Source organism: Nesoenas mayeri (genome assembly GCF_963082525.1).
Source record: "Nesoenas mayeri genome assembly, chromosome: 1".
Classification (NCBI taxonomy): Eukaryota; Metazoa; Chordata; class Aves; order Columbiformes; family Columbidae; genus Nesoenas; species Nesoenas mayeri.
In genome coordinates, this window is record NC_137541.1 from 90,189,677 (window position 1) to 90,216,368 (window position 26,692).

The window sequence follows — 26,692 nt, forward strand, 5'->3', positions numbered from 1 at the left end:
GCTTTTTAAGTTAATGAATTTGTGTTGGCTGCAATACAACTAAGAGCCTTTTAGTTCTGTCTTATTTGATCTCCACTCAACAACAGCAGTTTCCCAGGAAGATGTTCTAGTGAATCCTCTGTGCTCCCTCTGACGACGTGGTCTTACTTGGGCAGATGCAGAAGCCCAGCAAACAACAGTAACCACCGTGCCATTACAGCACCGCAAATATACCGTGGCTTTAGATGAGCATTACATGTACAAAGATTAACCCTGAAAGGGCGTTAGAACCTAATTTATATTTAGACTAAAACCTTTGTGGGAGCAACAATAGGAAAAGGAAGGCATACAACTTATTAGGGAATTGTGAAGTCCTCACCATTTTTAAGGGACGCAGAGATTTTACATCTGCTGAAGGAATTTCAGATGGTGAATTGCCTTCTTCCAAAACCTTCATCTCTCCCTTGTAATTGAAGTCTGAATAAGCAAGCCATCTATAACAATAAGGACAAAGGACTTATTAATCTCATTAGATAGATTACAAATAAGAATATCTTATTAAAATTATTTTCCTTCTTGTAAGAGCTAAACAATGTGTTTTAGATACTGCCAGCACATCAAAACAGAGCTATATTTAAACACACTGGCAACATCAATGCTAAGATGATCTCAGATACTTTTTCTCAGTTCAAACTAAACATAAATGAAAGAGAATAAAATTAACTATTTCTTCACTTACTTTTAAGAAACCAGTTTGTTACACTATGAGTCTACAAAACCTATGCCAGTGCAAGACAAGACATTTGCATCAAATTTTACCTAGCATTGTCACCATTGCAATTAAATGTTTCTAACATCAATCTCACTTCATTTTTTTCAGTGGAAGTTGTTAAAATAAAATGATTTACAATACTCCTTTGGAAAGCAGGCTATTGTAATTTTAACATGAAGATTAAAAATGCTGACACTCCTTCAGACTTCTTTAAAATAAGGAAGAAAGCTGAATGTAGGAGCTGGACACAAGGTTAGTATACCAAATAAGGAACAGAGAAGGAGTCATGGAAAATTATTTTCTTAAAAGTACACACACACCATAAGCAGTTAAAAGTTATACTAAGTTCTATCCAAACTAAGACAAGACTCTGTTTACAATTCCTTTACCACCTCAAACTTGATAGACAAATCGTGAGATTGTGGGAAGGAATGCTTGACTCACGTGGAAAGACAAGCTCAAGACTTGGAACAAAATAACTGATGTCATTCTGCAATGATTTACAAGAAGAGGCACAGAACTCTCAGACTTCAGGAATTGTGAAGTGTGGGCCATTTACCCAGGAAACAGATTACTGTGCTCAATGCAGGAAACGCTTGGCTACCAAGGGCCCTGTATTGTATTGCATCACCTCTCCAGAAAATCAGGATATGGCTGTAGCTTGAGAAATGCTTGGATGATGTAATATTCATTTTCTGGTATTCAGCCATATTGTTATAGTAGGGTGGGTGACTATGGAGACAGTATCTATTATCCAATGAACTAAAAGCTAATTATAGCTGAGCTGCCTCTTCTATTTATAAAGCTACTCAAGGACAGAGTTACAGAAGACTTCTACCAGCAACTAGAGGAAAAATGCCTTCAAAAATTTGGTTCCAATACTAGGACCCATATAGCATTACGCTGAAGTGTAGAACTAGGAATATCTAGTGTATGTTTTGTATTTATGATTTATAGCAAAACTTCCCAAATATTGTTCCTATTGCTGACTGACTTTCATCCCATAATGTTCCTCCTCCTCCTCACTGTTGCCAAATTGCTATTAAAAAGGTCCAGTACTCACACTCCTGATTTGACTTTTATATAAGGGTTTTTCTCAACATCCAGTTCTTCTAAATTGGCAACTGCACTCTGTATGCAGATTGGAAGTGCCTCTGTACCGCCAGCTGCCAGGCAGAACTCTACCTCTGGAATGCCACAGTCCTGCGGAAACAAATCAAAGGGTCAGGCTTATACACAACTTGCAGAGTTGGCCCCATCACAGAGGGGGAATGACCAGTAAATGTTTCCTTTTTTCTCCCACCCCGTCTTCTCACCCTTCAAACCTAAATCCAGGCTTCAAATGACGGAAGGATTTTTTTTTTTTTTTAAAATGAAGACTGGAATTTTTAGAAAAAGCTAAAGGAAGTAAAATTCCAGCTCCCACTAATTTACACCTGTTGGGCCACTTTCAAAAAATTCATTTTAATACTCTACAAGTACATGATCTGACAGACAGACAAACCATGCATATAATACTGCTAACTTTTTTTTTAAGACAGTGCTTCCATAGCACACATATAGATACATATGATGCACGCAAAACCGAAACTTCCTGGAAATGTCTACTGCATTCCCTCCTCCATCCCTCAGTCATAATTAGGTTCTGTACTGCATTCTGTACAGCCGTGAGTTCAATCTTCTGTCACGCTAAACAAATCTACAGCATTTTAGACAAAGAACAGTAGTAGAAAATATTTGTTTTGTTAAGTAGATACTTTATCAATTTCCTGTTCCTACAGAGCAACCTCTGTTACCTTACTGAAGGTCTTCTACTGATAGACGCCATGCTGGAGAACAACTTCTTGAACACAAGATCTTCTCTAGAATTTGCAGATATTTTATTGAACCACAGTCATTTCATAATATTTATATAAAATGCATTTCCGACACTTTCTACCCCAGCATTTATCATGAATCTGTGAGCATCTTCTGTTACAGTGAAAGGCAGCTCTTGTGCTTATAGAGTTTGCCCAGCTGTGGTTGGAAACCTCTAGTTCTCAGTGACATCTTCACTGAGATGTCACTTCTCCTTATCCTCCTGATCCATAGGCCCATTTGTGTTAGGTCAAAGGGCTTGGATAGCATTAAGAGACCCTGAAACTCCTAAATGTGGCTGGACGAAGATGCCCCTTGCATGTGTGCTAAAAGGGATGAGAAGCTGTCCCCGAGGGTGCCCTCAGAGAAGCTCCTGGTTACTGGATTTGTTGGGGACCCATGCAGGGTCACATCGTAAGAGATCCCACACATGGTCCATAGCTTCTGCCAGACCCAAAAGGCAAAAGACAAGAGCTTGCAGAGCAAGCCAGCAAATGGGCACAAAAGCTCTCGAAGTTCCAGCATCACGTCTCATGACAACACCTGCACACTCTCCTTTTTCACAGAGGCTTTGCGTGGAACTTTCAAATGATGGAGTAACATGCCACCTAGAAACACACCTCTTCTTGGTTAGCAAAGTTCTTTCAGAAGTCATTTAACTGTCAGCAATAAATGTGGCAATTATAATAGATGGACTCCAGGGTATTATTTCACCTTCCTCCAAGACCTGACGCAACACAGTATACCGTTTTGGCAACTCTCCTTCATGCACAATCGTGTTTCCTCTGTATTGTACCTTGCAAACAATGCACACTGTTTGTTTTCACAATAATAACTACAATACCAGAATTTTTATTTTCAGATGAGCAAAACCAGAAAGACTAGGTAAAAAGACTTTCTGGTACAATGCTAATTCATGGCAAAATGTTAAGTAACACCATTCCTCAACTCTAAGGGTATTATTGCCAGACAAGTTTAAAGAACACCTCCTCACAGTTTTCACATGCATATGAACTGTATCAAATTACAGTTAAGAAATATTTGAATTTTGTTTATATTTCTAATAATACCTGAACAGTGATACAGCTGAAATCTGTAAATCCGACAGTAAAGATTGATACATAAAATCAGAAGATGCACTTATAAGAATTCCACAAATAATGACGCTAGACTCTTAAAGGCTTCAGATAAATTCTGAAGCAAAGTACCTACAAGACTAGACAAGCAGCAAAATAAAGTATCTTTGCCTGCAGGCTCAGACAGAATATGAGACAGAGTATGTTTCATTTTAATTTAGCAGGAGGTATTTTTTCTTCATTTGAAGATTAGAAAAAGCCAGTCTGTATTTTCTTTTCAAGTTTGCTTTCTTGACTCTGAAGTTCATAAAGCAGGCTCCGCCTCAAGAGTTAAAGAATGTAGCAATTCTCCAAAGGGTAGGTAAAGCACAGTACTCACAAGAGAATCTCTCCCATTTATCACACTCTCTCTCCAGCCAAATTTTGACAGTCATTAAAAACCTCATTGTAATGGCATTTTTGTGTGCACTAGATTAAGTCTATAAAAACCTTTCATGAAATGTTCCATAGTAAAGTGAGGTCTTAATCAAAAGCAATTCAAGTATCTATTTTTAAAGGTAAAAACATGTTCAAGCAAGAAGTACATTACGTTTTAAAATCACAAATATACATTTTGTCTAAAATATTGAGTTCAATTTAAATATATTAATTTACAGATTGCAGAAAATGGTAAAATCTAGTACTGCTATATGAGATACTATTTATTTGTAGATGTACACTCAAGTACTATGTGATTTATTTATGTAATTTAAGCATGTAAACTTTAGCTTGGTAAATATTTGCCCTAGCATGTTTGTATTTGCCTGAGCATATTTAATAGGCATCCTTACTTTCAGAGGCTTCTTAAACATTCCTAATAAAGCCATCAGCTTTAGAAATTAAACCAAAATGACACAAATAAATATGATAGCACTCAGGTTGAGAACTAGACCCTTCAGTCCAAAGCCCTTTCATTTGCAAGGCGTCAAGATTTTCAAATAAGATACCCACATGCATAACTACTACCATGCAAAACTATTACCACAGCATTTCAGACCAGATACAAACCAAAGTTTTCTCCCAATACTCCCCCAGCCCTCCACCCCCATCACAAGGAGCCAAAACTCAAGCTGTATTCATTATCCTACTGAGACACAAGACAAAAATAGACTAAAAAGCACCACACACAGATTAGATAGTTGTGTTCATTTCCAGTGGTAACACACAACCAGCAAACGCTCAGGTAGGTCACAGCCTCCAGGCATCCCACTTCCACTATTCTGTGATCTCCTCCTACCTCCACACCACCATCCTGGAACACCCGTGCTTCCCTCACCATCTTTTAGGAGCGGACATGTTTACAAAAACACATACTTGCACTAGCTTGCAGAGAACAGGCACTTCAAAAACAGCAACAGGACCTCAGCAGAAAAGTTGTAGTCATTATCACTTAAAAGAAAGCATTGCGCCCTAAAGATATGTAAATTCTCTCAGTTTTGGTCAGTCTGCTCCTCTAACAAAGATGAGAGTGACTTGCAAAACACCTCATCAGAAACTACAGAGACTACTGACCTTGCAGCTTCAGACGTTTTGAAGCCTGCACAATTAGTTTTAACACATATGGAGGCTGTTGGATAAAGTGTCCTTTAGCTGAACATTGCTCATCATACACTAAAATGATTATGTAACCAATATGCAAACATCTAACCAATAGGCTCTTCAATGAATGTAGTGATAAGATTTTGTATATACTGGCTGTTACTCTTCTTGCTGGTGTGCTGGCTTTATTCCAGCATCCAGACTTGCATAACTCTTTCATAAACAATATCTTGTCTCTTTGTGCTACAATTTGCCTTTTTTTTTTGCACACCAGGTGACAGAACCCTGTTTTTGGGAAAACTAGATTAAGGCTTCTTCTGAAGAGGGTTAAACTGACCCTCAAGACCTTAGCATTAAATATTACTCTTCGGTGGCATCTCTTTTTTTCCAGTCCAATCAAGAGCTCCACCGTAAGTGGAGAGCCTTCATAAGAGACTCAGAGCCTTCAACCCTCTCTAGGTGGTCTTGGCTATTCACTGTTCTTCCAGATCCAGGGTTACAGCCCTAATAGCACCAGCAGGGTTAGATAATTCCAGCACTCCTAGGTCTGTCTTCTCCTTGGAGCTGTAAGCTGTGGTGACTGAATTGATCAAAATAGCCTATTCAAATGAGGTAGTGTTTTATGTCAACAACAGAACAAAGAATGACTAAGGTCTGGCTTCTTAAGCTAAATGTCAAAATTATGACAGAAGAGTCTATCGAAAACCAGGACTAATTAGTTCTGGTATCCACATGATTGCTTTTTAATACAGTCTAGACACATATTAGTTTTGATACATAGTTTGTCCTTAGGATGTGTCAGCTTTTGCAGCATTTTTTATTTCAAATCTTACTCTCTGTTGGTCCTCCAACCTTTTATACTTGTTCATAATTCTTTCTCCCTGTTCTCCTGCTCTGTACCACTCTTGCTACCAGTCCTTGCCACCAAACCACAGAACTCAACAAGACTGGTAGTAAAATAAAATAATATTAAAGAAATTAATGATTACTGTCCTGTAAATACAAGCTAGCAAATGAGACCATCTGAAGCTGCTGGCTGTCTTCCTATGGCATCTAACAAAGTAGTCCCTTCTTGAACTAATAACTTCTTTTCACCTAGCAAACCATACGAACAAAAGAAACAAACCTTCATGTAATACTGTGAACATTCCCACTACAAAAGAGCTTTTCTTAAGGAGAGTCCACAAGGAATCCAGTTATTCCCTGCCTAACCATCGTGCAGACAGAGATAATAAACTGCTGTTTCAAATCTCTTGTCACCTTGCAAAATAGTTGTTTACAACCTTATACTAGAATGGAAACATCAACAACTCTTCTCAGCTCTTATTTTTGGGAAAGTAGCATTTAGCACCCCCTTTGGGATTCTAGAAACAGAAAAGGTTCTTCAATTCTGTCAGATCAATATATGCATTTGCAGGAGACCAAGGAACTGACTTGGCTAAACAGCTTGTGCTGCAGAAGCTGCAATGAACCTGCATGTGGAGGCAGATTTTGCTAGCTTAGGCTCATGTTGACTTGCCTTGGTGGAATTCAGACCCCTCATTACTTTGAATAGGTCTTGGCTTTACTAGCTGCATGATCTGTTTGTTCCTTTGAGATCTTCCCCTCTGCCCCCCAAAGTTCCTTCAAATTAAACACACATGGATACTTCTAATGCATATCCACAGTAAGTCAAGCCACAAGCTAACCACAAAGCTAACAGAACCTTTGCTTTTTGCAGATGCTTGAAGCCAAATCAGAGCACAAAGCTACAGGCAGACTTTCTCAGCAAACTAACATCTGCCAGTAAAAAAAAATAATATTAAACATACCTCCTACAGTTTCTTTAGTAAACATCTCCTTTTCTCTTCTTGGCAAGCCATTTTCTGCTCACATATTTAGCCAATTTTCAAATCTGATAACTCATGGCATCTGAGCAGCCATTAAACAAGCACCTTAAAAAGCCACTTGATGAATCACAAGACAAGCCAGGACAGCCTGGACACACAGACACTATGACAAAACGAGGCAGTAGAAAAGCCACTGAGCTACCCAGCCTATGAAAAAGAGAACGACAGTAAAACATACCATCCTGCAGATCACACACACACAAGCTGCCTGAAAAAGAAACATCTATTTGTCAATTAAAATTAATGCCTACATTTTTCACAAAACTAAACCAAAACAAAAAACCCCAAGGTAAGGACTTTGGCAAACTACCTTCTAAAAGTAGTTCCACAGCAGCTGAAGTACAACCTAAAAAGGAGGGATGATGTAATGAATCACGGCTTAGATGACAAAGCCCAGCTTAGTGAGTTGCACACCCACACTGGCTCCATACAGCCCTACAGACTAACTGCAAAAGTCTTCCCAACCAACCATACCTGCTAAAGATTTAAGTTACAGGAGAAACAGTGTTGATTACCGAAGTAATATACTGTAACAAAGCTTTCTGTCTGTGCTCTACACAAATGAACCACATACTGGCAGAAGAAAAACACTCAAAGCTACTTAGCCACGTTACAAAGATTTTTATGCGGCATGATGAAGCTAACCACAGTCTTTCCATCTAAGGCTCTTCTCTGCTACTCACGACACACCCAGCTTCCCTCAGCTTCAGATCACAGTTCCACATGTTATTGTGGTATTTCTTTAATTATTTAGCTGCCTTCCATATTATTGATCAATATTCATATTCCACATTGGTCAAATGCTTTTAATTTGTTTAGCTCAAATAAATGTTAACTTCATTTTTCATGCCCTCAGCCAGCCTCTTTTAAATTTATCTTTAAGTCTGTCAGAGAATGAAAATATATTTCTAACTGTTATGACATTATGCCCCTGTACTGACGACAAAAAGTTATAAATTTTAAAATAACCTCTACACCTGCAGAGAACAGAGAAACACCACTTTTTTTTTTCTGAAAAACTTTCACATTGTGATACAGATAATAATTCCCTTGCAGTAAAGGGCCACTGCCCTGTGAATAACTGGAATGTTATGCTAAACAACAAGAGCACCAAGTCATCTTAAATCACAAGATCTGGTAAATATATTCCACATTCACTGAATAACAATGGATGCATTGTACTCAGTTTTAGGCATTTGATTCCTGTCTTTTCAACAAAATGCCTTTTAAATTTCTGGCTGTAGGCAGAGCCAGATGCTGTAGGTGTACCACTTGTCCATGTGGAACCCCTACAGATGGCACAGAGCTGTAGAGGGAGCAACAATAATTTTTTGGAGGCTACGCTGTACAAATGGGATTGAAAACCCAACTACCACACAGGCACAGTAGTTAGTTTAAGCTTAGATAAACATTTCTTCAATAAATATTAATTGATTCAATTTAATTCCAATTAACTGGACAGGTAAACATCTAAAAGGAAGGGAGTCACTGTATCAGATAAAGGTGGTGGCAAAGATACATAATCCATCTGGTCATTACCTTCAGAAGAAAGGGAAATTTATCACAGCAAAAGCCTTGGAAATTATCTTGAAGGCAAAAAATGTGACTCATAGCAAATCTGTATAAAATCAGAAACATACCATACACACATTCTCTATTGCTAGTAATACACCACTATTGCCAACAAAAATTATTTATGTATTTATGTATTAACAAAGTCTATACCTTTGTTATATGTTTGATTGAACCAACTGTGAGGTTTCTTCGACGTTGTTTCATGCCTGGAAGATCCCAAAGGTGATCCAGCACAGTCTCTCCTTCTTCTAGTACATATTTCCGACCCTGGAACTTTGGCTTCTCATAAAAAATCCAACTGTAATAAGGATATCATGAACTCAGTTGTTGCTCTTGGTTAAGACTGTCCTTATACAGCACATTTGCTGGAAAGCTCAGTAATGAGCTCTTCTTATCAAGCCAGCTATTGGACCTTTCTTACGCTATCGCTCAGTAGTCACATTCACTTTAGATAGATACAGGGCTTGTACTTCTGTGCTTTAAAAGTAGAATAAACTGTTCCCCTCCAGGATGTAGCCTAACATAACTTAAAATATTAACTGTATAAAAATACAGCTAAACCACTATGTAAGTAAAAAGCCTTATTTTACCACAACAAATATATTAACTGGGACAACAAAATACGTCTGGTTCAGGCAGATACTATGCAAGACATAAAACATATACATACTAATAATGGCATTCCATATTTCTTAGGGCATGAAAGAAATGTATGGAAAACCAAACAAGGCTGCCTTAAAACTGCATAAATGTGACATGCATTGTTACTGTGGCTGACAGAAACATTCACTGCAAGCAGCACCAATTAAATTCCAATGCAACAACTGACATGGTCCCAGCCCCAGCTTCCCAAAGCAAACCTAGAAACGCTTGGAAAATCTTCCTTAAAGGTAATTGTATATCCTTCTGCATCCACATTCCTCTAAATGCTACATTACAAACAACAGTTGAGATTGCTTATTTTATAGTCCTTTTTCAACACCTACTGTTTAATGAAACTGAACTGTAAAAAAAAAAAAACCAAAACATTTCCTTGGCATACACGTGATTCTAGTCATGATTATGGCTATACTGTCTCAGCACTTCAGGCAGGAAGTCTAAACTTACTTGTGGTTCTATTAGAAACTTTCAGTTTGAAGCTAGCTCCCAGGAGAAACAATATATTTTGGTTTTGTACTGCAGCATTTGAAGCCTTGTTTCATGTTTTTTTCATTGTATCAGTCTAATTATAAAGAAAGAAAGAGACACTCTTGCAGATCAGACTTATGTCATAAATAAAAGAAATGAAAATACATGAGAAACATATGCACAGTCTTTTGGAAAGACTCTCTTTAAATATGACCTGGATTTCTTACCATCCTCTAATTATCCTAAGTAAGGCTCCAATGGGAAAGATCCAGGACGTGGTATCTAGCACATCAGAATGAACTTCTTGTTTACTTTTATCGCCATAAATATCATAAATAATAATCTGAAACAACATACAATGCATACAACTGAGGGCTAATTTCAACATGCAGTGCAGACAGTTATTTTTCATTTGGAATAAAACCTATTCCACTTTGTGCCCACTCAACTGATACACTACGCAGTTTCTTCTTTTATGAAACACACTACTGAACTAAAACAGCAGTTGCTAACAGAAATACAGTAAAATTCCTAGTTGCAGGATTTTTAATAATATTATTTCATTATTAGCATATGCACCATTAAAATACAGAAAACTAGACTAACAAGTTCAAATGCTTACCATTCAAAAATTTTGCTATAACAACTTATTCCATATGTCATATTGATCTATGTGACACAAATTCTGCTCACCTTTCCCGGTCTTGGATTGTATTTGAGACTTGCCCTGTCAATGAGGTTCTGAAATTACAAGTACATGGAAAACAACTATTAAGATCCACAACAGTAGCACAAACCACTATTCCTATAAACATGCAACTGTCACTAGCTGAAACAATCAAGATTTGTTTCACTGTCATTCAGAGTTGGTGCAAATGGTTTAAGAGAATCAATCAGCAGAAAGCAGCAAGTGCTAGAAAGGAAAAAACTACTACAGAAGGTGTAACCTCTGAAAATGTATTACCCTTTCCCAGCAATCAATAAACTGCATGTCTTAACAGTGGTAAAACCAAAACAGACCTCTAACACAGACTGAAATCCTCCCAACATCATGGAAGGACTTTATTCTTCAGTAGCGCATTTAGTCTATGCGGTCTTTTTAATTTCTAAATATTGGAAGAACAGTTTCCACAGCCTCATCTGCCATTGCTTCAAATAAACTAAAAAAAAAGAAATGCTAATCTATGGAAGTGGCTGTCTTAGTTTCTTGCTATCTGACCTGCTATTTGTAGAATACTCTGTGATGGAACAACCAAATAGTCCAGTAAGCAGATATTTATATTTTTTGGACAATACAGCTCTACTAATCTCAGAAGTGCAAGAAATGAAAAAATCATTTTCATATAAAAGGCAATTTCATAATCTTCACATAGAAATGTCCCTAACATGGACAAGTCTCTGTTTTGCTGTTATACAGACTCACTATTATGCATATTTTCCTACTGTATTTTCCATTAACATCTTCTGTTTTACAATCAAGTCACTTTTATCTGTGTGCTGAACAAAGAATACTATGGTTTTAAAATTATTTTATCAGATTCTTTTTTTAAACTATGATCTTAAACAGCTGAACTAATTTTGTTTGTGATAAAGAATTAACCTTAAAAAGGGAGGAAGGGGAATAAGGAGACAGCAATCTTGAATCTGGACTAATCACTTGACATGACATCTTACCGCTGACACTTCTCCCAGTTTTGGCATGGTGTTGTCCTGAGGCCAATGAATCTTTGGCTGTAACATATCCTGGAGAATGCTTCCAAACCTGGTTCCCTTTTCAGAGGAGCAATTGCTGGCAGATTGCAAATACTGGTAGTACACACTTGTTGAAGGACACTTCAGAGCAGCATCAGCTTTCTGTGAAACTGGCTTACAAGGTGTTTGACTGAGAGAAGCCTCATCTGGAAACAGTTCTGGTTGCTCCTTAGGGTCAAGCTGTTCTTCTGAAAGCAGAGGTGATTGTTCAGGAAACAAAGATCTAGTTTGGTCATTTGATTGAAGGGTTGTTTTTAAATTCCCTCTCCACTGAGTGGAAAGACATTCTTCTTGTCTCTCAACATCAAGCATATTTTCTTCATATGATGATTCTTCCTCCTCCTCGTCCTCCACTCCCTCCTCCTCCTCGTCTTCTTTACTGAACTGAGTAGTGAACTGTAGTCGCTCAGAAACCGACTGAAGAAGTGATAGCACAGAAGCATGGTCCATGTTATCTTTAGACACCCCGCTAGGACGGCCTTCTGGCGACACATCTGTGGAAAGTAAGTCTTCTTGGGAGCTGTCGTCTTCGTATATTGGAGACAAAGAGAAAGGATATACTCTATAGCGCTTGGCCTCTACACTCAGAAATGACGCTGAGCTATGACTATCTGTTGCTTCAGTTAACTTGTTATCCTTCCCATAAAGACAGGCTGGCTCATGTTTATTCTTCGCTCTTTCACCCATTAGATGACCTATATTATCCAAAGGCAGAATAGAAGAAGAAAGCAAACCAGTTTGCATATCATCAGTTGAGACAGACTTGTTCTCAGTTTGAAGGGCATTTTCATAAATGATAGTAAAAGAATTGTTTTCCCACTGTTCAATTTGTGGAGAAAAGGCCGTAAGATTCGTCGATTCCTTCACATTATTGCTACAGTCCAGATCATTTTCTTCATGCTGATCGTTTCTCTTCATGTCTTGATCCTCCATTTGTACCTGCTTCAGATTCTCATTATTTTGGACAAAAATGGTGTTGAAGTAGCTTTTCCCTTCGCTGTCCTCTACAATCACAGACAATTCAGGTACAATGAACTGTGTTCGTAATCCATCATTAACCTCTGCTATCTCACTTGCCCCTTCTGCTAGTTTTTCTTCACTCTCCACTGCCTTCGAATCTTCTAAGGTTGCTTGTACTTCTGCAGGCACTTCTTCTGCAGCCCCTCTTCCCCAGTCATCATATGGACTGTCCTCTGCACAGCCTTCCAGAAAACCCCAAGGACTGCTTTTGTCTTTTGATTCACTGTGCATGCTAGTACATTCTTCATCAGGCATAGAAGATGACAAATAAATGTTTACAGTTGGCAGCAATGTGCACTCTGGCACACTTGTATTATTGTATGAATCTTTTGTCTGCAATGACGGAAGTATCTCTTCAGTCACAGTTGTGTCTCTATGTATTAAAGGTGAAGATCCATTAGTTTTGCTACTAGTTGCTGCTACTCCAGCTTTGCCACACAACTCTGCTGCAGCCGGATGTTCACACGTCTTTCTATCATACTTCTCTGTGGCTGGTGTCATAAGATCTGATTCTGGCTTTGTGAAACTACCAGTGGGTAGAAATCCATTTGTTTGACTTATAGATGCATTATTTGGTATCTTTTCATCTCTTTGGGACCAATCTATGCCATTTTCCATACTATCTGGAAGTAAAGGAAGACCTGAGCAATCTGCCTTTTCACGGTTTACAACTACATGCTGAGTTTTCTCCTTCTCTGTTGGTTCCTGTGTTTTGGCTGGTAACTTCATATCCACGTTTAAAATCTTTGGGGTTTCTGCCTTAGGTTTAGGCTCAATCTTTTCAAAAGACCTTTTGCTTTTGTTGCCTTGCCACTGATTGGATGCCAGTTTTTGTTTGGCTGAATAAATGACTTCATCAATTATTTCTTTTGCTTTTAGTGCTAGTGCACTATGTAGGTCAGTTTTATCAGGGAAGGAAGATACTAGCTTTTCATCTTGACTATTTGTATCCACTGTTTCATGTCCTGTAAATGAAGATGGGCCTCCTCCACTGCTCTCATTAAAATGTTTTAATGACTGCACAGCTGACTGGGTTTCTTCTGCTTCCAGCTGTCCAGTTCCCGCTTTTCGATCGTTTAGAATATCTGTATTTATTAAACCATCCTTGCTCCTGCAAAGCTGGCAGACACCAATGGCTTGTTTTGCTATTATTTCTTCTATAGCCAAGTGTAAAACTGAGTCCACAATTTCCTCAGCCTTTTTAAACAAAACAGCCACATCATAGAGTTTAGTCTGTTCTTTTCCCTTCACATTATCATCTTCACATATCTCCTCAGAACAGAGCTCATTTGACTCTGAAGGTACAGCAGTTGTTTGATCATCCATCACAGAAGGGGCTTCTGAAACAGCAGAAGCACGGCGACCAAGACTCACCTGCCCCACAGCATTTCTGTTCGCACCCTCAGTACAGAATGACTGTGATGCCATTTCCAAAGATTTCAAAGGATGGACAGGTGATGGCATTGCCTCTGCCAAGACACCGACATCAGCCTGTTGATCGGAGGAGCCCTCCTCTGCCTCATCACCAGCTCTGGGCCTGGAAGAATAACTGTTCCCTTGAGCAATGTCCAGCTTTTCCAAGGCAGGAACGGAAAGGCTGGAGGCTCCTCCGGATCTCAGAGCAGGTGAAGAGGGCCTGGGGATGCAAACGCCCCTCACACCTACTCCAGCAGCAGAGAGAGGAAGCATAGCTGGAGTAAGCTCAGGTTCCAGAGAGCCAGCCAAGCATGAAGCTCTCTGGTCTCCTGAGCAAGGTGGCACCTCAGTCGTTCTGTCCTCAGGGATTATTCTCCTGAACTCAGCAGGTGGAAAAATAAAGCTGTCCTGTTCAGAAGCAGCATGCCATCTAGCATTCTGGCCATTTTCATGGCTAGTGGCAGGAAAAGGCATTTTTCCTTGGCTGCCAGACAAATAATCTAGTCCTGTGGGTGATATCCTAGGGTTATTACAGTTTTCCTTCTCGGAAGAAAAATTAATACACCTATCTTCAGAAACAGGTGCAGATTTAGAAATTATGTCTACATCAATAACTTTTTCACATATAAAAGCAGAATGGTTGGTTGAAGGTCTTTCTCCATATCTTAAGACAGAATGAGAAACTTCCTGAATGCTTTCTTGCGACTTAGAAATACTAGAGTAAAGTTCAGAGACACAATCCTTATGCTTAGAAGGAACGAGAGCAACCTCAGTCGTACCAGTCTTGTCAATTTTAGAAGCAGCAAGAGTATTATTGTCTGTCCTGTCAATGCTGACTGAAGGGCAAGGTACAGGCTTTGCTGTGTTATCTTCTTTGAGTGTAACTAATGCTTTGGCACCAATGCCTTGAACAGTTTCAAGGGAAACACAACCACAGTCGTGGACAGGAACTGGGCTTTCCAAGATGCTCATCTCTACAGGCTCAAAGGATTTGTTCTTCTCACAGTCAAGATCGGGACAAGAAGCAGTCTCTCTCACATCTTCTAAACTGACTTCTCTTTTCCCTATAGTTTTATTTCTGATCTTGCAACTAGGATGAAGAGAAGTTGAACAACAGTCTCCATTTTCAAAAGAAGACTCAGAAGAAACAGAGAGAGGTGCTGTCAGCTCATTGAAATTAGATTTGGTACTCTCACACCTGTGTATGCATGATGAAACATTGGCAAGGCTTTCCACTGCATCCTCAGGTAAAACCTTCATTGTTTCCACACTCTCAGTTTCTAGACAAGGTAAACCAGTCTGCAGCATGGCAGTATCCTTAGAATTCTCCACATGGATGAACTGGTGATTATTTTGTACATGTATTATTTTCCCTAACTCATACAGTTCTTCATTACAAGTCCCCCTGCCCATGACTGTATCTTCACTGTTTTTAATAGATGACACCGAAGCAGTTAGATTACCTGCAGCTATGCATTTTTTCCCCCTGGACTCTGCACTTAGTGAAGTGGGTACTTGTTCAATAGAAGGTAAAAGTGCAGTAGCAATACAGTTCTGTGAATTGTGCTCTCTTTCCACAGTAGCCACAATTTTCTGTGTATCACTTTGTCTTGGATCATTATTGTCACTTGCACTAACTGTACACTGATCTGCTTGTTGCTGAAATGTAGCGCTACTGGAATGATGCACCTGGACATCCAATGTTCTCTCCGAGTGACTATCCATTTGATGATTGCAGCAATATTCTCCCTTACTCATCTGTAGTTCTTCATTAACTGTCTTATATTTTGATTTGAGTGAATGTAGACAATCATCCTGCATTTCTTTTGTGGACTCCTTATTAGCTGCTTTACTACAATTATTTTCTTCATCAGACTTAGAAGTGGCACTTTTCTCTTCCTGAAACTGAGCTTCTGCTCCTCCCAGCAGTCCAGCTTCTTTTCTAACCAAATCTCTTGTAGAACTTACGTGAAGCAAAGTAGAATTAGTTAGGATCTCATTGTTTCTACTGTTAGATGACAGTAATGAATCTAGTGAATATGTCCTTTTAACTGTTGTTGCAGCTATCGTAGGTGTATGTTTTAAGTCTATCTCATGAGATGACTCAGTAGGTGGAGTTTTGGTCTTTGAAGTCTTTGAAGTTTTTTCATGTTTACTGCTACCCAAGCAATGCTGAGTTTTATGAGACTTTGCCATTCCTATTTTAGCTGCAGAAGAATTTACTATGACATCATCCTTGTGATCTTTAACCTCATCTTCCCCATTTTCCTTTAAGTGTTCTGACTTTGGTGAGACAGTTGTTTGGATTTCTCTATTTTCTTTGACCATTGAACCATTTCTGTTCTCAGTACTTTCTTCTCCTTTTCCAGCCATTTCCAATTGATTCTTCAGTAGCTGCCTAATCCTCGCAGAACCTCGATATGTCGCATAAGTGACCGCAGGTGCTTCTGGCTTCCGTTGCATCTGCCTGTAACAAGGATCATCATTATCAGCACAAGACAGACTAAATAGCTAGTGTGATGATAAAAGTTAACACAAACTGTAGATGCACAACATTGTTTCCTTCCATAGGTTAGCACAAACTATAGATTGCATGCAATACTATTTTCCTCCTTTTTCTGTTCTTCCTATATGGATTTGTGTGACAGATGATGCATACGCTACCTTTTACTGAAGAAAAAACAACTTAAACTACAAGCAAAAAGCAGATGTTGCTATAAAAAAAAGTCTATATTTTGCTTTCTACTAGACAATGGAATCACTATTTACAAATGCCACTGCAAGTCAACACTTGCAGTGACAGAAATAAGTATACTTTTGTGAAGATGTTATACCCTACTAAAGCAGGCCTACACTTCAAAACCAAAAAAAAGTTACTGTACTAATATTCATTAAAATATTGAATTGAAATTTAAATTTTTACCCAGGCTCTTGCTAGATTGGTAAGGAACAAAACTAAGAGAAGCAAAAGAAAGTGAATGAAGATTAGGTAAGAATGATGACTGCTTGAATGCTGGAAGAAATACTGAAATAAGAAGCCTAGAAATGCGACAAGGACTTGGTAGATCTATCCATTCATCAGTCTCACATTTAGTAGCAAAAAAACCTGAATGCAAAAACGTACAAACAAATAAAATCACGATGGAAAAACATTGATCCTGATCCTTCACTGCTCTTTCTGATACACTAATGATAAATTGAGAGCCTGTCACTTTCAATTTTCTGAAAAGGCAGTTTTTCTTCTTCTTTAAAACTAGCAGACATGACAAATACTCACCTTTCTTTCTAATGCTTCTGTCCTTTCCCCCTACTTTTTTGTTGGTTAAAGAATTATCAGCTTTTTCATTCATCCCCTTAGGATGAAGTATATGCTCAGACTGTGCTCAAACTCCATTCTGCCTCAGCCCCCACCAAAACTCAGAACCTTTCAAACTCTTATCCAGTCTGACCCTATTGTCTGATAACCTGGTGGCTGGAAGTGGCCACTCATCTATCTGGGAAACTGTCATACTTCTTTCAGAAGAGTCTCTTTAAAAGAAGAGTTAGCTAACATTTTGATTTCTAAAATAAAAGCATTGCAACAGGTAAAAAGAATCTTTAAAGCATTTTAAAAAGCTCTGCAGCTTACCATTAGTTCACATTTGTTAAAAAGTTATTACAGCTCTAGATTTGAGGACAAATAATTCAAGTAAGAAACAGAACAAATTTACTGTGGAAAATTGAACAGCAAAATAAATACTTTCATTTATTTGAGTATCATTGAGTTACTATAACTTCTAATACTGTCAGTATAGATTTTGAGTGTGTATTCTCTCAGTGGGTACAGAAGAATACAAAAAATGGAGTGGATTTACCAATCTAAAATAGAATCTCTTTTCTGTCAAGGTTTTAGAGGCCCCGATTCTTACTTCAATATTAATTTTATTTTGAAGAGGGAACATAATAGTATTTATAAGCACAAGTGAACTCCCATCTTGTACAGTATTTGGACATGAAAAGAGTATAAGCAAACTAAAATTGAAAATATTCATATCCATAAACATCAAAACACTGATTTATATGCATGTTTTACACTGCCAGGTACATTTAGGCTAATGCCAATATATTTGGATATGGGAACACAGATATCATGAGAACTTCAAAATTAAGTTTTTATTTGGATTAAATTCATTGTAATCCCTGATGAAGGCTATGGCACATGGAAGTCATATATAAGCACCATGTCTCCCAGGCATTTGCAAATTTAGATGCCTACATTTAGTCTTGTATATCACTGGTTTGGTTTCCAGAGATACTAATAGTGGTAGCTGCTAAACACCCGCCCCCGCCCCCAATCTGTTTAGGTTGCTGTTTTCAGCATTCACACCTCTTCAAAGAAACATACACGTTTCTGAGTGGAAGAAGACAACACACAGCTGCAGAAAGTGTAGTAGAGAAAAAAATGCCAAAAATTGTTTTTGTTTTCCTTAAAAAAAGAAATTACATTATCTTCCACTTCCTTACAGAAAGCTTTCTTCTACAGTGGAAAATAGTTTCCAAAGCTCTAGTGATCCTAAAAATCTTAGGGGAAGGATTTGCTGACTTCTATAATACACTATATTCACTCATCAGTCACAGCCATAGTAAAACTAAATCTTAAGAATATAAGACCTGATCATGCTCTCATTCAGAATCAACCTTACTGAGTAACCTCTCCTATTTCAGCTGAGTCACAATGGGATCAAAATGTTTTAAATAATCACTATTAAGCTCTTACAAAATCCATCAGCTCTTCCATGCTTTGGCCAACCTTGATTCTTGAAAATGAAAACTGTAATGATATGTGTTCTAAGTGAGCACAGTAACCGTATTGCAAGGTACCAAACACATTTCCACTACAATAAAGGCATTACTTTGAATAAATGGCTTGATAACAATTAACTTGTATTGAGCATTTTTCATTCTGCTGTTGATATATTGTCTGATACACAGTGGGAAGAATTCAGAATTTATCTAATAAACACATGGGAAAAACTAGTGCTCTGACAAACCTGGAAAATATCCTTCTGTTATCTCCCACACAACTTTGCCTTCAAATTTCTCCCACAAACTCAGCAATTCTTACACCCAAAGCATCCAAAAATGGGATGATTAAGTTAATTTTACAGAATATTGCTACACAGGGATGACAAGGAGAACCCAAGAACCCAGCATGACAGGGGCCCATATTCACATTGATTTGAGCCACAGATCCTAACAAAAGTTTACACCATTTATAACACATGAGGAGGCAAAACAAACACACTCAGAAAACTCTCTTTGCCTATGCCTTTTAGCATTTCTCTCAATTCCTTTTGCTCACCATTTGTCATCTGAGGGAATTTTATGCTCTGACTGATCAATGTGAAGTCTGAGCAACACTCAGAACAATCTGCCCTACAGAGCACTGTGCGCAAACCCAGTCCTGAGTAATACTGGCTACAGCACCACTTCAGCCTCATCCTGCAGTTGTTCTCTGCCAGTGTCTCCTAACACACTGCTCTGCTTTCATAGAATCGTAGAACCATTTTTGGTTGGAAAAGAACTTTAAGATCATTGAGTCCAACTGTTAACCAAGGACTCCAAGTCCACCACTATACCATGTCACCAAGAACCTCATATAAGCATCTTTTAGACCACCTCCAGGGATGGTGACTCCACCACTTCCCTGGGCAGACTGCTGTAGTGCCTGACAACCCTTTCCATGGAAAAATTCTTCCTAATATCCAATCTAAACCTCCGCTGGCACAACTTGAGGCCATTTGCTCTTGTCCTAACACTTTCTACTCTGGAGAAGAGACTAACACCCTCCATGCTACAGCCTCCTTTCAGGTAGCCAGAGACAGCAATGAGGTCTTCCCTCAGCCTCCTTTTCTCCAGGCTAAACAGCCCCAGTTCCCTCAGCTGTTCCTCATCAGACTTGTGCTCCAGACCCTTCACCAGTTTTGTTGCCCTTCTCTGAAGTCTGGCCAGCACCTCAATGTCTTTCTTGTAGTGAGGGGCCCAAAACTGAATACAGAATTCAAGGTGGGGACTCACAAGCACTAAGTACAGTGGCATAATCACTTCCCTAGTCCTGCTGGCCACACTATTCCTGATACAAGCCAGGATGCTGTTGGCCTTTAGGCCACCTGGGCACACTGCTGGCTCATGTTCAGCTGGCTGTTGACCAACACTCCTAAGTCCTTTTCTGCTGGGCAGCTTTCCAGCCATTCTTCCCCAAGCCTGCCTCAGACTCGCTTCTACCAAGAATTTCTGCAATGGATGCTATTCTAAGAGGGAACCAATCCTTCCTCTGCAGACATGGCAACTTCAGGATCTCTGACCTTTGATAAAGAATTTGCTGCTCACCTTATTATAAAAATTTTGCCAAGAGACCTGTAAGTCCTAATGCATTTACTTTTAGAGCACTCAGAAGCATGTTCAATCTGAACGCTCACATGTGACAACAAGAGATTTAAAAAATGAGAACCCATGTTCCTGTGTAGCAGCAGTCCAGATCTAAGTCTTATGAAACACATTTAGAAGCAGGCTCTGTCACAGAAAATCTTTTGAAAGTGTCACTAGAGACTTGTCTCATAGACATCATAAAGTAACAATTCATTTCTGATCACCAAAAAAATACGTCAGCTCAGAGCTTACCTTAAAAACTCTTTGCAATTTTTTTTTTTTTTCCAACTCATATGAGGATACAGATGAAAGCCTGATTATACACAGAACCCAGTGTGTATTCTGTCACATACTTCAAACACTGGGAGATTCCTCTTTTCCCTTCTTCACAGGAAGCTATTCAATTCCCTATAAAGCCTTAATTCAAGTTCACAAAAGACTGTTTGACAGCAGCAAGAGAGGATGTCAACATGAGTTACATTAAATTTGTCAAAAGTACGTGCTTATAGAGATTTTATTCTGAAAGAGGAATAAAAAAGTTCAAGGGGAGCTAAGTCAAGGAGGAGAGGGGAACATTTTCTACCATCTCATATGACAGACACCTTGTGTAACTTACCCATAAAGTGGCATTAGTTATAAAACAATCTTGTTAGTTTCGAAGCCCTGAAGCAGGAGTGAACCTGCTACCCTGAATGCCTCATCTCAGCGCATCCACAAAGACTACGTTATTTGCATCTCTTTCAAGTGTATGTCATCAAAAAGGTGACCCCTCCCATTGTTCGTACTTGTGCCAGGCAACAATGCAGAAAGCAGACAACCCTGGACTGTTTTCAAAGAGATGGAGAAAGATCACACAGTGTGACACAGCACTACATGGGTACAGCATCTCAGACCCCTGGGCAGCATAGCTTCACTTGCACAGCACAGCGTCCACACTAGAAGGACTTTATAACCAGCATCACCGCTTAGCTCCAGGCTCATGAGCTCAGGCCCAGCACTGCTAAAGTGCAATCTGACTGCTGGCTGGCCTGTTTCTGCAGTATGCAACACTTGGCTCTCCCAGTTGCCACTTTTTTCTCATACCTCACTCTCCCAGATATTTTCTCCAGAGCCCTGCAGTCTCCAGCTTTTTCAAGCATCCACGTGCATGTTTTCCCCTAATCTCCTCTCACAGACACCTCAGAAGAACTCCCAGAGCAGAATGATCTGCAGGCTACAGGCTGAAAACCACTGATCTAAATCGGTATTCTCTCTTGTGGTTCCTGTCTACCCCTCCCTGACGATTTTAAAATTATGCTATTGTTTATTTTAATTTTTTCCACTTAGTTTTTTTTTCTACTGCATACTTAATTGACAACTTCTGAAAAATTATGTTAAGGTCCTTTGTCTGGAAACAACTGTCTTTAAAATCACATTGAAAAACCTCCTGGTAGAATCCAACTTACTCAGCTAGCTGGTTTATACACTTTGTCAGATCTTCTTAAATGGAAAAACTAAAAGCCCTATTTAAAAAAAAAAAAACACTGTGGGCTAACTGAGAAGTTGCCATATACAACTTAGATGAAAAAAAAAATTAGTTTTTAGCCAGAAGGGGTAGCTTCATGATTTAAATCTGAAGTTTGAAATACCTAGTGTCCTGGGACTTCACAATGTACATTTCAAAAGATCAAAAGTTTGGCTAAACAAAGTGATTTGCACACTGTTGATTCTGCAGAAAATTTCAAAGCTAATGTTCCATGAGGACAATGAGGAGACAATGACAATTTTAATAAAACCAAATGTAGCCTCTGTGACCTTGGAAGGAGTGCCTTTCCTTCCTCTTGCCTTTCATGGTGCTACTTCTTGATTATCTTCTGTATCTGAGAAAGCAACCCTACTCTTTGAGCCTGAAGGAAGAAAGCACAGATTGAAGACGACTCAAAACACTGGCAGTTGCAAGACCATGACCAACATGAAGGGCCTGAGATGGCTCCTGGTTGCCATCCCTCCCTGGTACCCAGTAGCAACTGACCTTTCTGCCTCATACCTGTGGGAAGTATCCATGCACACTCGCCTGCCACCTGCACCCCCCAGCACCCCATGTAGCTCAGCCAGTTCCCCCTCTGTCACACTCAGATATTCCGCTGCTCAAATGCCTTTGACATGCTCCTTCCAGGGAGCATGGACAAGCATGGGCTATGCTGCCTCTGCAGCAGTTTGCCACGTGCTGCCTCACGCTGAAGTGCAAGGAGGGGTTGTAAGATGCTGCAAATCCCAGTGAAAAGCAAATCACACTGACAAGCTGGATGACAGAAAGTTACCTTGTAAAAGACAGCCTTGCCTTCAGGCACAGAGTTGTAATATAGGCTGGAAAGGACTGTGGGAGATCATCCGATTCAAACCCTGCTCCAAGCTAGGCCAAACAGATCAGGGTGCCTGGGGCCTTGTCCTACTGCTTCTGAGCACCTCTGAAGATGGGCCTTTGGGGCAGGAGCCCTGTGCACACACCCCAGGGTTTGATGACCCTCCTCACGGTGAAAACACGTTTCCCAATATTCTGTGTTACCATTTCCTCTCACCCCAACAGCACATGTCTCTGAGAAGAGTCTGCCTCCATCTCCTCTAAGGCCTCCAGGAGAGACCCGAGGACAGCAGTAAGGTCTCCCCTTAGCCTTCTTGAGGCTGAAGAAAGCCACTCCTCTTGGCCTCTTCCTCATATGTAATGAAGAATGAGAGCTAGGACATCCCTCTACTCTCAAACAAGAGTGTAGCTTCAGAGGTGTTCAAGAAAAGAAAGGGTTTGACTTCCAAGATGCCAGAAACAAAGAGATTATCTTTCCCTTTCACGTACACTGATGCTGGGGGGAGTCAGGCAGATGTATCAGCAGGAGATTGTCATGGGATCTGCATGTGAGTGTATCACAGGTGCTGCCTGTGCTCGGAAGAGGCAAACAAAAGGGACTACATGTTCTAACAGCCCAACTGGCTAATTAAAGCAGGTACCCACTGATGCCATCCGACGCTACCTGCCACCCCAACAACAGTGAAGATGAAGGTGTGAGGATGAAACCCTTATTGATAAGTAAAGGCCTAGGAGGCCTTGTAGGTAGCGCCTTGACTTCAAAATCCCACTGCAAAATGCTGTTTCTAAGAAACAGTCTCTGTTAATTGAACACATCGCACAGCTGAACAACTCTATTTAAAAAAAAAAAAAAAAAAAGTTCAGTGGAAAAAAACAAAAATGACCCAGTGAATTAATTTTCAGTTTAATTAATTTAGCTCTAATTTTGTATCATGCATCTGTTATGAATTACTCTTAAACTAAGAAGCTTTCATCCTTCAGAAACACAGAAATCTTTGCTTTGGTGCCAACAGGAACCTTTCCTTGGCCCACGTCCCAGCTCTGGGCAGGTACTCTCTGGCAGGCAGGCCTGGGCCTGCATTTCTCCTGCAGCAGAGCCCTGAAATTCACCCACACCACTGCTGGAACTGGTGGTGAAATCTCAGCGCAGCACCTACCTTGGCAAGGTCTCAGTTGATCCACATAGGCTTGGGCTCCTGTCAAAATTCGAAAATCTGTAAGTAGTGCTAAAGGGGAATTCGTTCAAATTAAGGTATGCACAGAGATGTGTCTGGAAGAAAAGGTGTACAAATAATGAAGCCCTCTTTTTTAGTGACCTAACACTAAATCCAGTTTAAGTTGGGTAATGACCTAATAGAGAGCAGTGTAGGGGAAAGGGACCTGGGGGTCCTGGTGGACAGCAGGATGACCATGAGCCAACGCTGTGCCCTTGTGGCCAGGAAGGCCAATGGCATCCTGGGGTATATTAGAAGGGGGGTGGTTAGCAGGTCGAGAGAGGTTCTCCTTCCCCTCTACTCCACCCTGGTGAGACCACATCTGGAATATTGTGTCCAGTTCTGGGCCCCTCAGTTCCAGAAGGACAGGGAACTGCTGGAGAGAGTCCAGCGTAGGGCAATGAAGATGATCAAGGGAGTGGAGCATCTCCCTTATGAGGAAAGGCTGAGGGAGCTGCGTCTCTTTAGCTTGCAGAAGAAGAAACTGAGGGGTGACCTCATTAATGTTTACAAATATATAAAGGGTGAGTGTTATGAGGATGGAGCCAGGCTCTTCTTGGTGACAACCAATGGTAGGACAGGGGGTAGGGGGTTCAAATGGGAACACAAGAGGTTCCACTTAAATATGAGAAGAAACTCAGCAAGGGTGACAGAGCACTGGAACAGGCTGCCCAGGGGGGTTGTGGAGTCTCCTTCTCTGGAGACATTCAAAACCCGCCTGGACACATTCCTGTGTAACCTCATCTGGGTGTTCCTGCTCTGGCAAGGGGATTGGACCAGATGATCTTTCGAGGCCCCTTCCGATCCCGAACATTCTGTGATTCTGTGATGAGAGTTTGGGCATAACTCTGCAATCACTGCTGGAGGCCTCCCTCCACAGTCCATCAAGAGAATTTAGGGGCAGGATGACCCTGATCCTTCTCCAGGACAGCCTTTTAAATCAATTTTGGGCCGTATTTGGCTGTCCTAGAAGGTTAGAGCTACCCACATAACTTACACTCAAGCGATAGCAGGTCACTTTTGGCAATGACTCCCTGTTCACCCAAGCACCAGCAACTGGACAATGCTGCACTTCCACAGTCAGTTTCTGAAGGCAGAAGCCAGGAAGCCACCAGGAGATGAATTACTGTGTCCCCATTTCCTCACCCCACGATGCACACTCCTGCCCCCTCCTCCTCCTTGTGCTGCTTCACGTGCCTCCATAGCAAATGGTATCAGGGAATTTAGACCAACGGATCTAGGTGCAAACTGCAGGGCTTGCAGGCATGCAGGGCACGTGCTGACAGGACCACCCAGGGTCCACAGCTGTCCTAGTGTCCCCCAGAGATACCACCAAGGCAACCTCTTCCTACAAAGAGAAGCAGGCTGACAGGCTGTGTATTACTATAGAAGTATGTATATTTGTCTGTGTCATGGGAATCTTTATGCAGGTATTATTGTAATAGAAGTAATCAACAGAGTGCTCTTATTTTCCTCTTACTGTCATCACCCAACAGATGCTTTCAAAGATGGATGGACACTGCCATGCTGTGTGTACACTTACAGTTTTAAATGTTCAGGTTCTGTACGTAAAATAGGTCCTGGGTAGGCAATTAGACAAGGACACAGGTCTGACCACAAGATAAGTATGATTTCAACAAATGCAGCAGCAGCAGCTTCACCACTCTTCTGCATCATTCTTTAGTAACTACTTGGTGAGACCATCACCTGGGATTAAGTGATTAAATTTCCATTCATTTATTTTTGATTGTCTGCCAAAGGCATCCATACGGAAAGATGAATGCTACCACTGCTGACTGAATCAAAACCACAATACACAATCCATCAGACAAATTAAGGACTATGTTACTGTATCACCACAAGCCTGCATCTGACCAGTAACACAAAGGTGAATGACAATCTCTGAAACACATGTTAACCAGAACTATGTAGACCTGAAGGATTTTATCAGATGTATTTCTAACAGAGCAAAATAAAAGGACAGGGTTTTTTGCACCACTAAGATGGGAAATACTATGCCATTAGAGGTATAATAATAGGTTTACTGAACCTTAAAAAAAACAAAAACCAAACAAACAAAAAAAACCACCCCCCAAAAACCCCAAACCAAACAAACAACCCCACACAAAACCCAACAATGTATAATATAGGAGAAGTGTAAACAGCCTGAAATTTGTCTCTCTTCAAGGCTACCTCCCCTTTCTGAATGAAATAGTTTGCCACGCTTTCCCTAAACTATTAGGAGGACTCAGTTCCTTGGTAGGGTGAGAAGTGTAAAAGCAGACTGTTTTGAGTTTTTGCTTTTGAAATCATCCCCTTTCCTCTTTTACCTACAGTTAGAAAAATCTTTGCAGCTGTGGTATTGAGAGTTCTTATTCACTTCCAAGTCCACAAGGTTCATAACAAAAGGGAGAAGTCAGGATCTTAAGTATTTTCTCAAACTGAGGTATTAACATCTTAATCAGCAGTCAGGTTTTTAGAATCAAAACATTTAGAATGGGTACAATTTTTATTTTCATCTCCTCAACCATGTTCAGCAATGCAATAAGGCTTCTTGCTAAACTCCAGAACAAGCCATGCAGTTTCACAAGTACTATTGTTTTGCACATCACTATATGCAACATCCAGGTATTGATAATGGATACTACAAAAAAAAAAATCTACTAGAAGACAGGCAAATGGTAAGT

At 40.0% G+C, this 26,692-nt stretch overlaps 1 protein-coding gene across 1 annotated transcript in view; it reads right to left on the bottom strand.

Moving 5' to 3' along the window:
- Positions 1-26,692, bottom strand: part of CRYBG3 (crystallin beta-gamma domain containing 3) — a 93,871-nt gene that overhangs the window by 35,092 nt on the left and 32,087 nt on the right. Inside the window, exons 4-8 of the mRNA XM_080350358.1 lie at positions 11,529-16,509; positions 10,082-10,197; positions 8,877-9,024; positions 1,815-1,954; positions 359-473 (exon numbers count right to left, since the gene is read on the bottom strand). Of these exons, the coding sequence (XP_080206484.1) occupies positions 359-473; positions 1,815-1,954; positions 8,877-9,024; positions 10,082-10,197; positions 11,529-16,509 (5,500 nt within the window). The remainder of the gene's footprint in view (positions 1-358; positions 474-1,814; positions 1,955-8,876; positions 9,025-10,081; positions 10,198-11,528; positions 16,510-26,692) is intronic.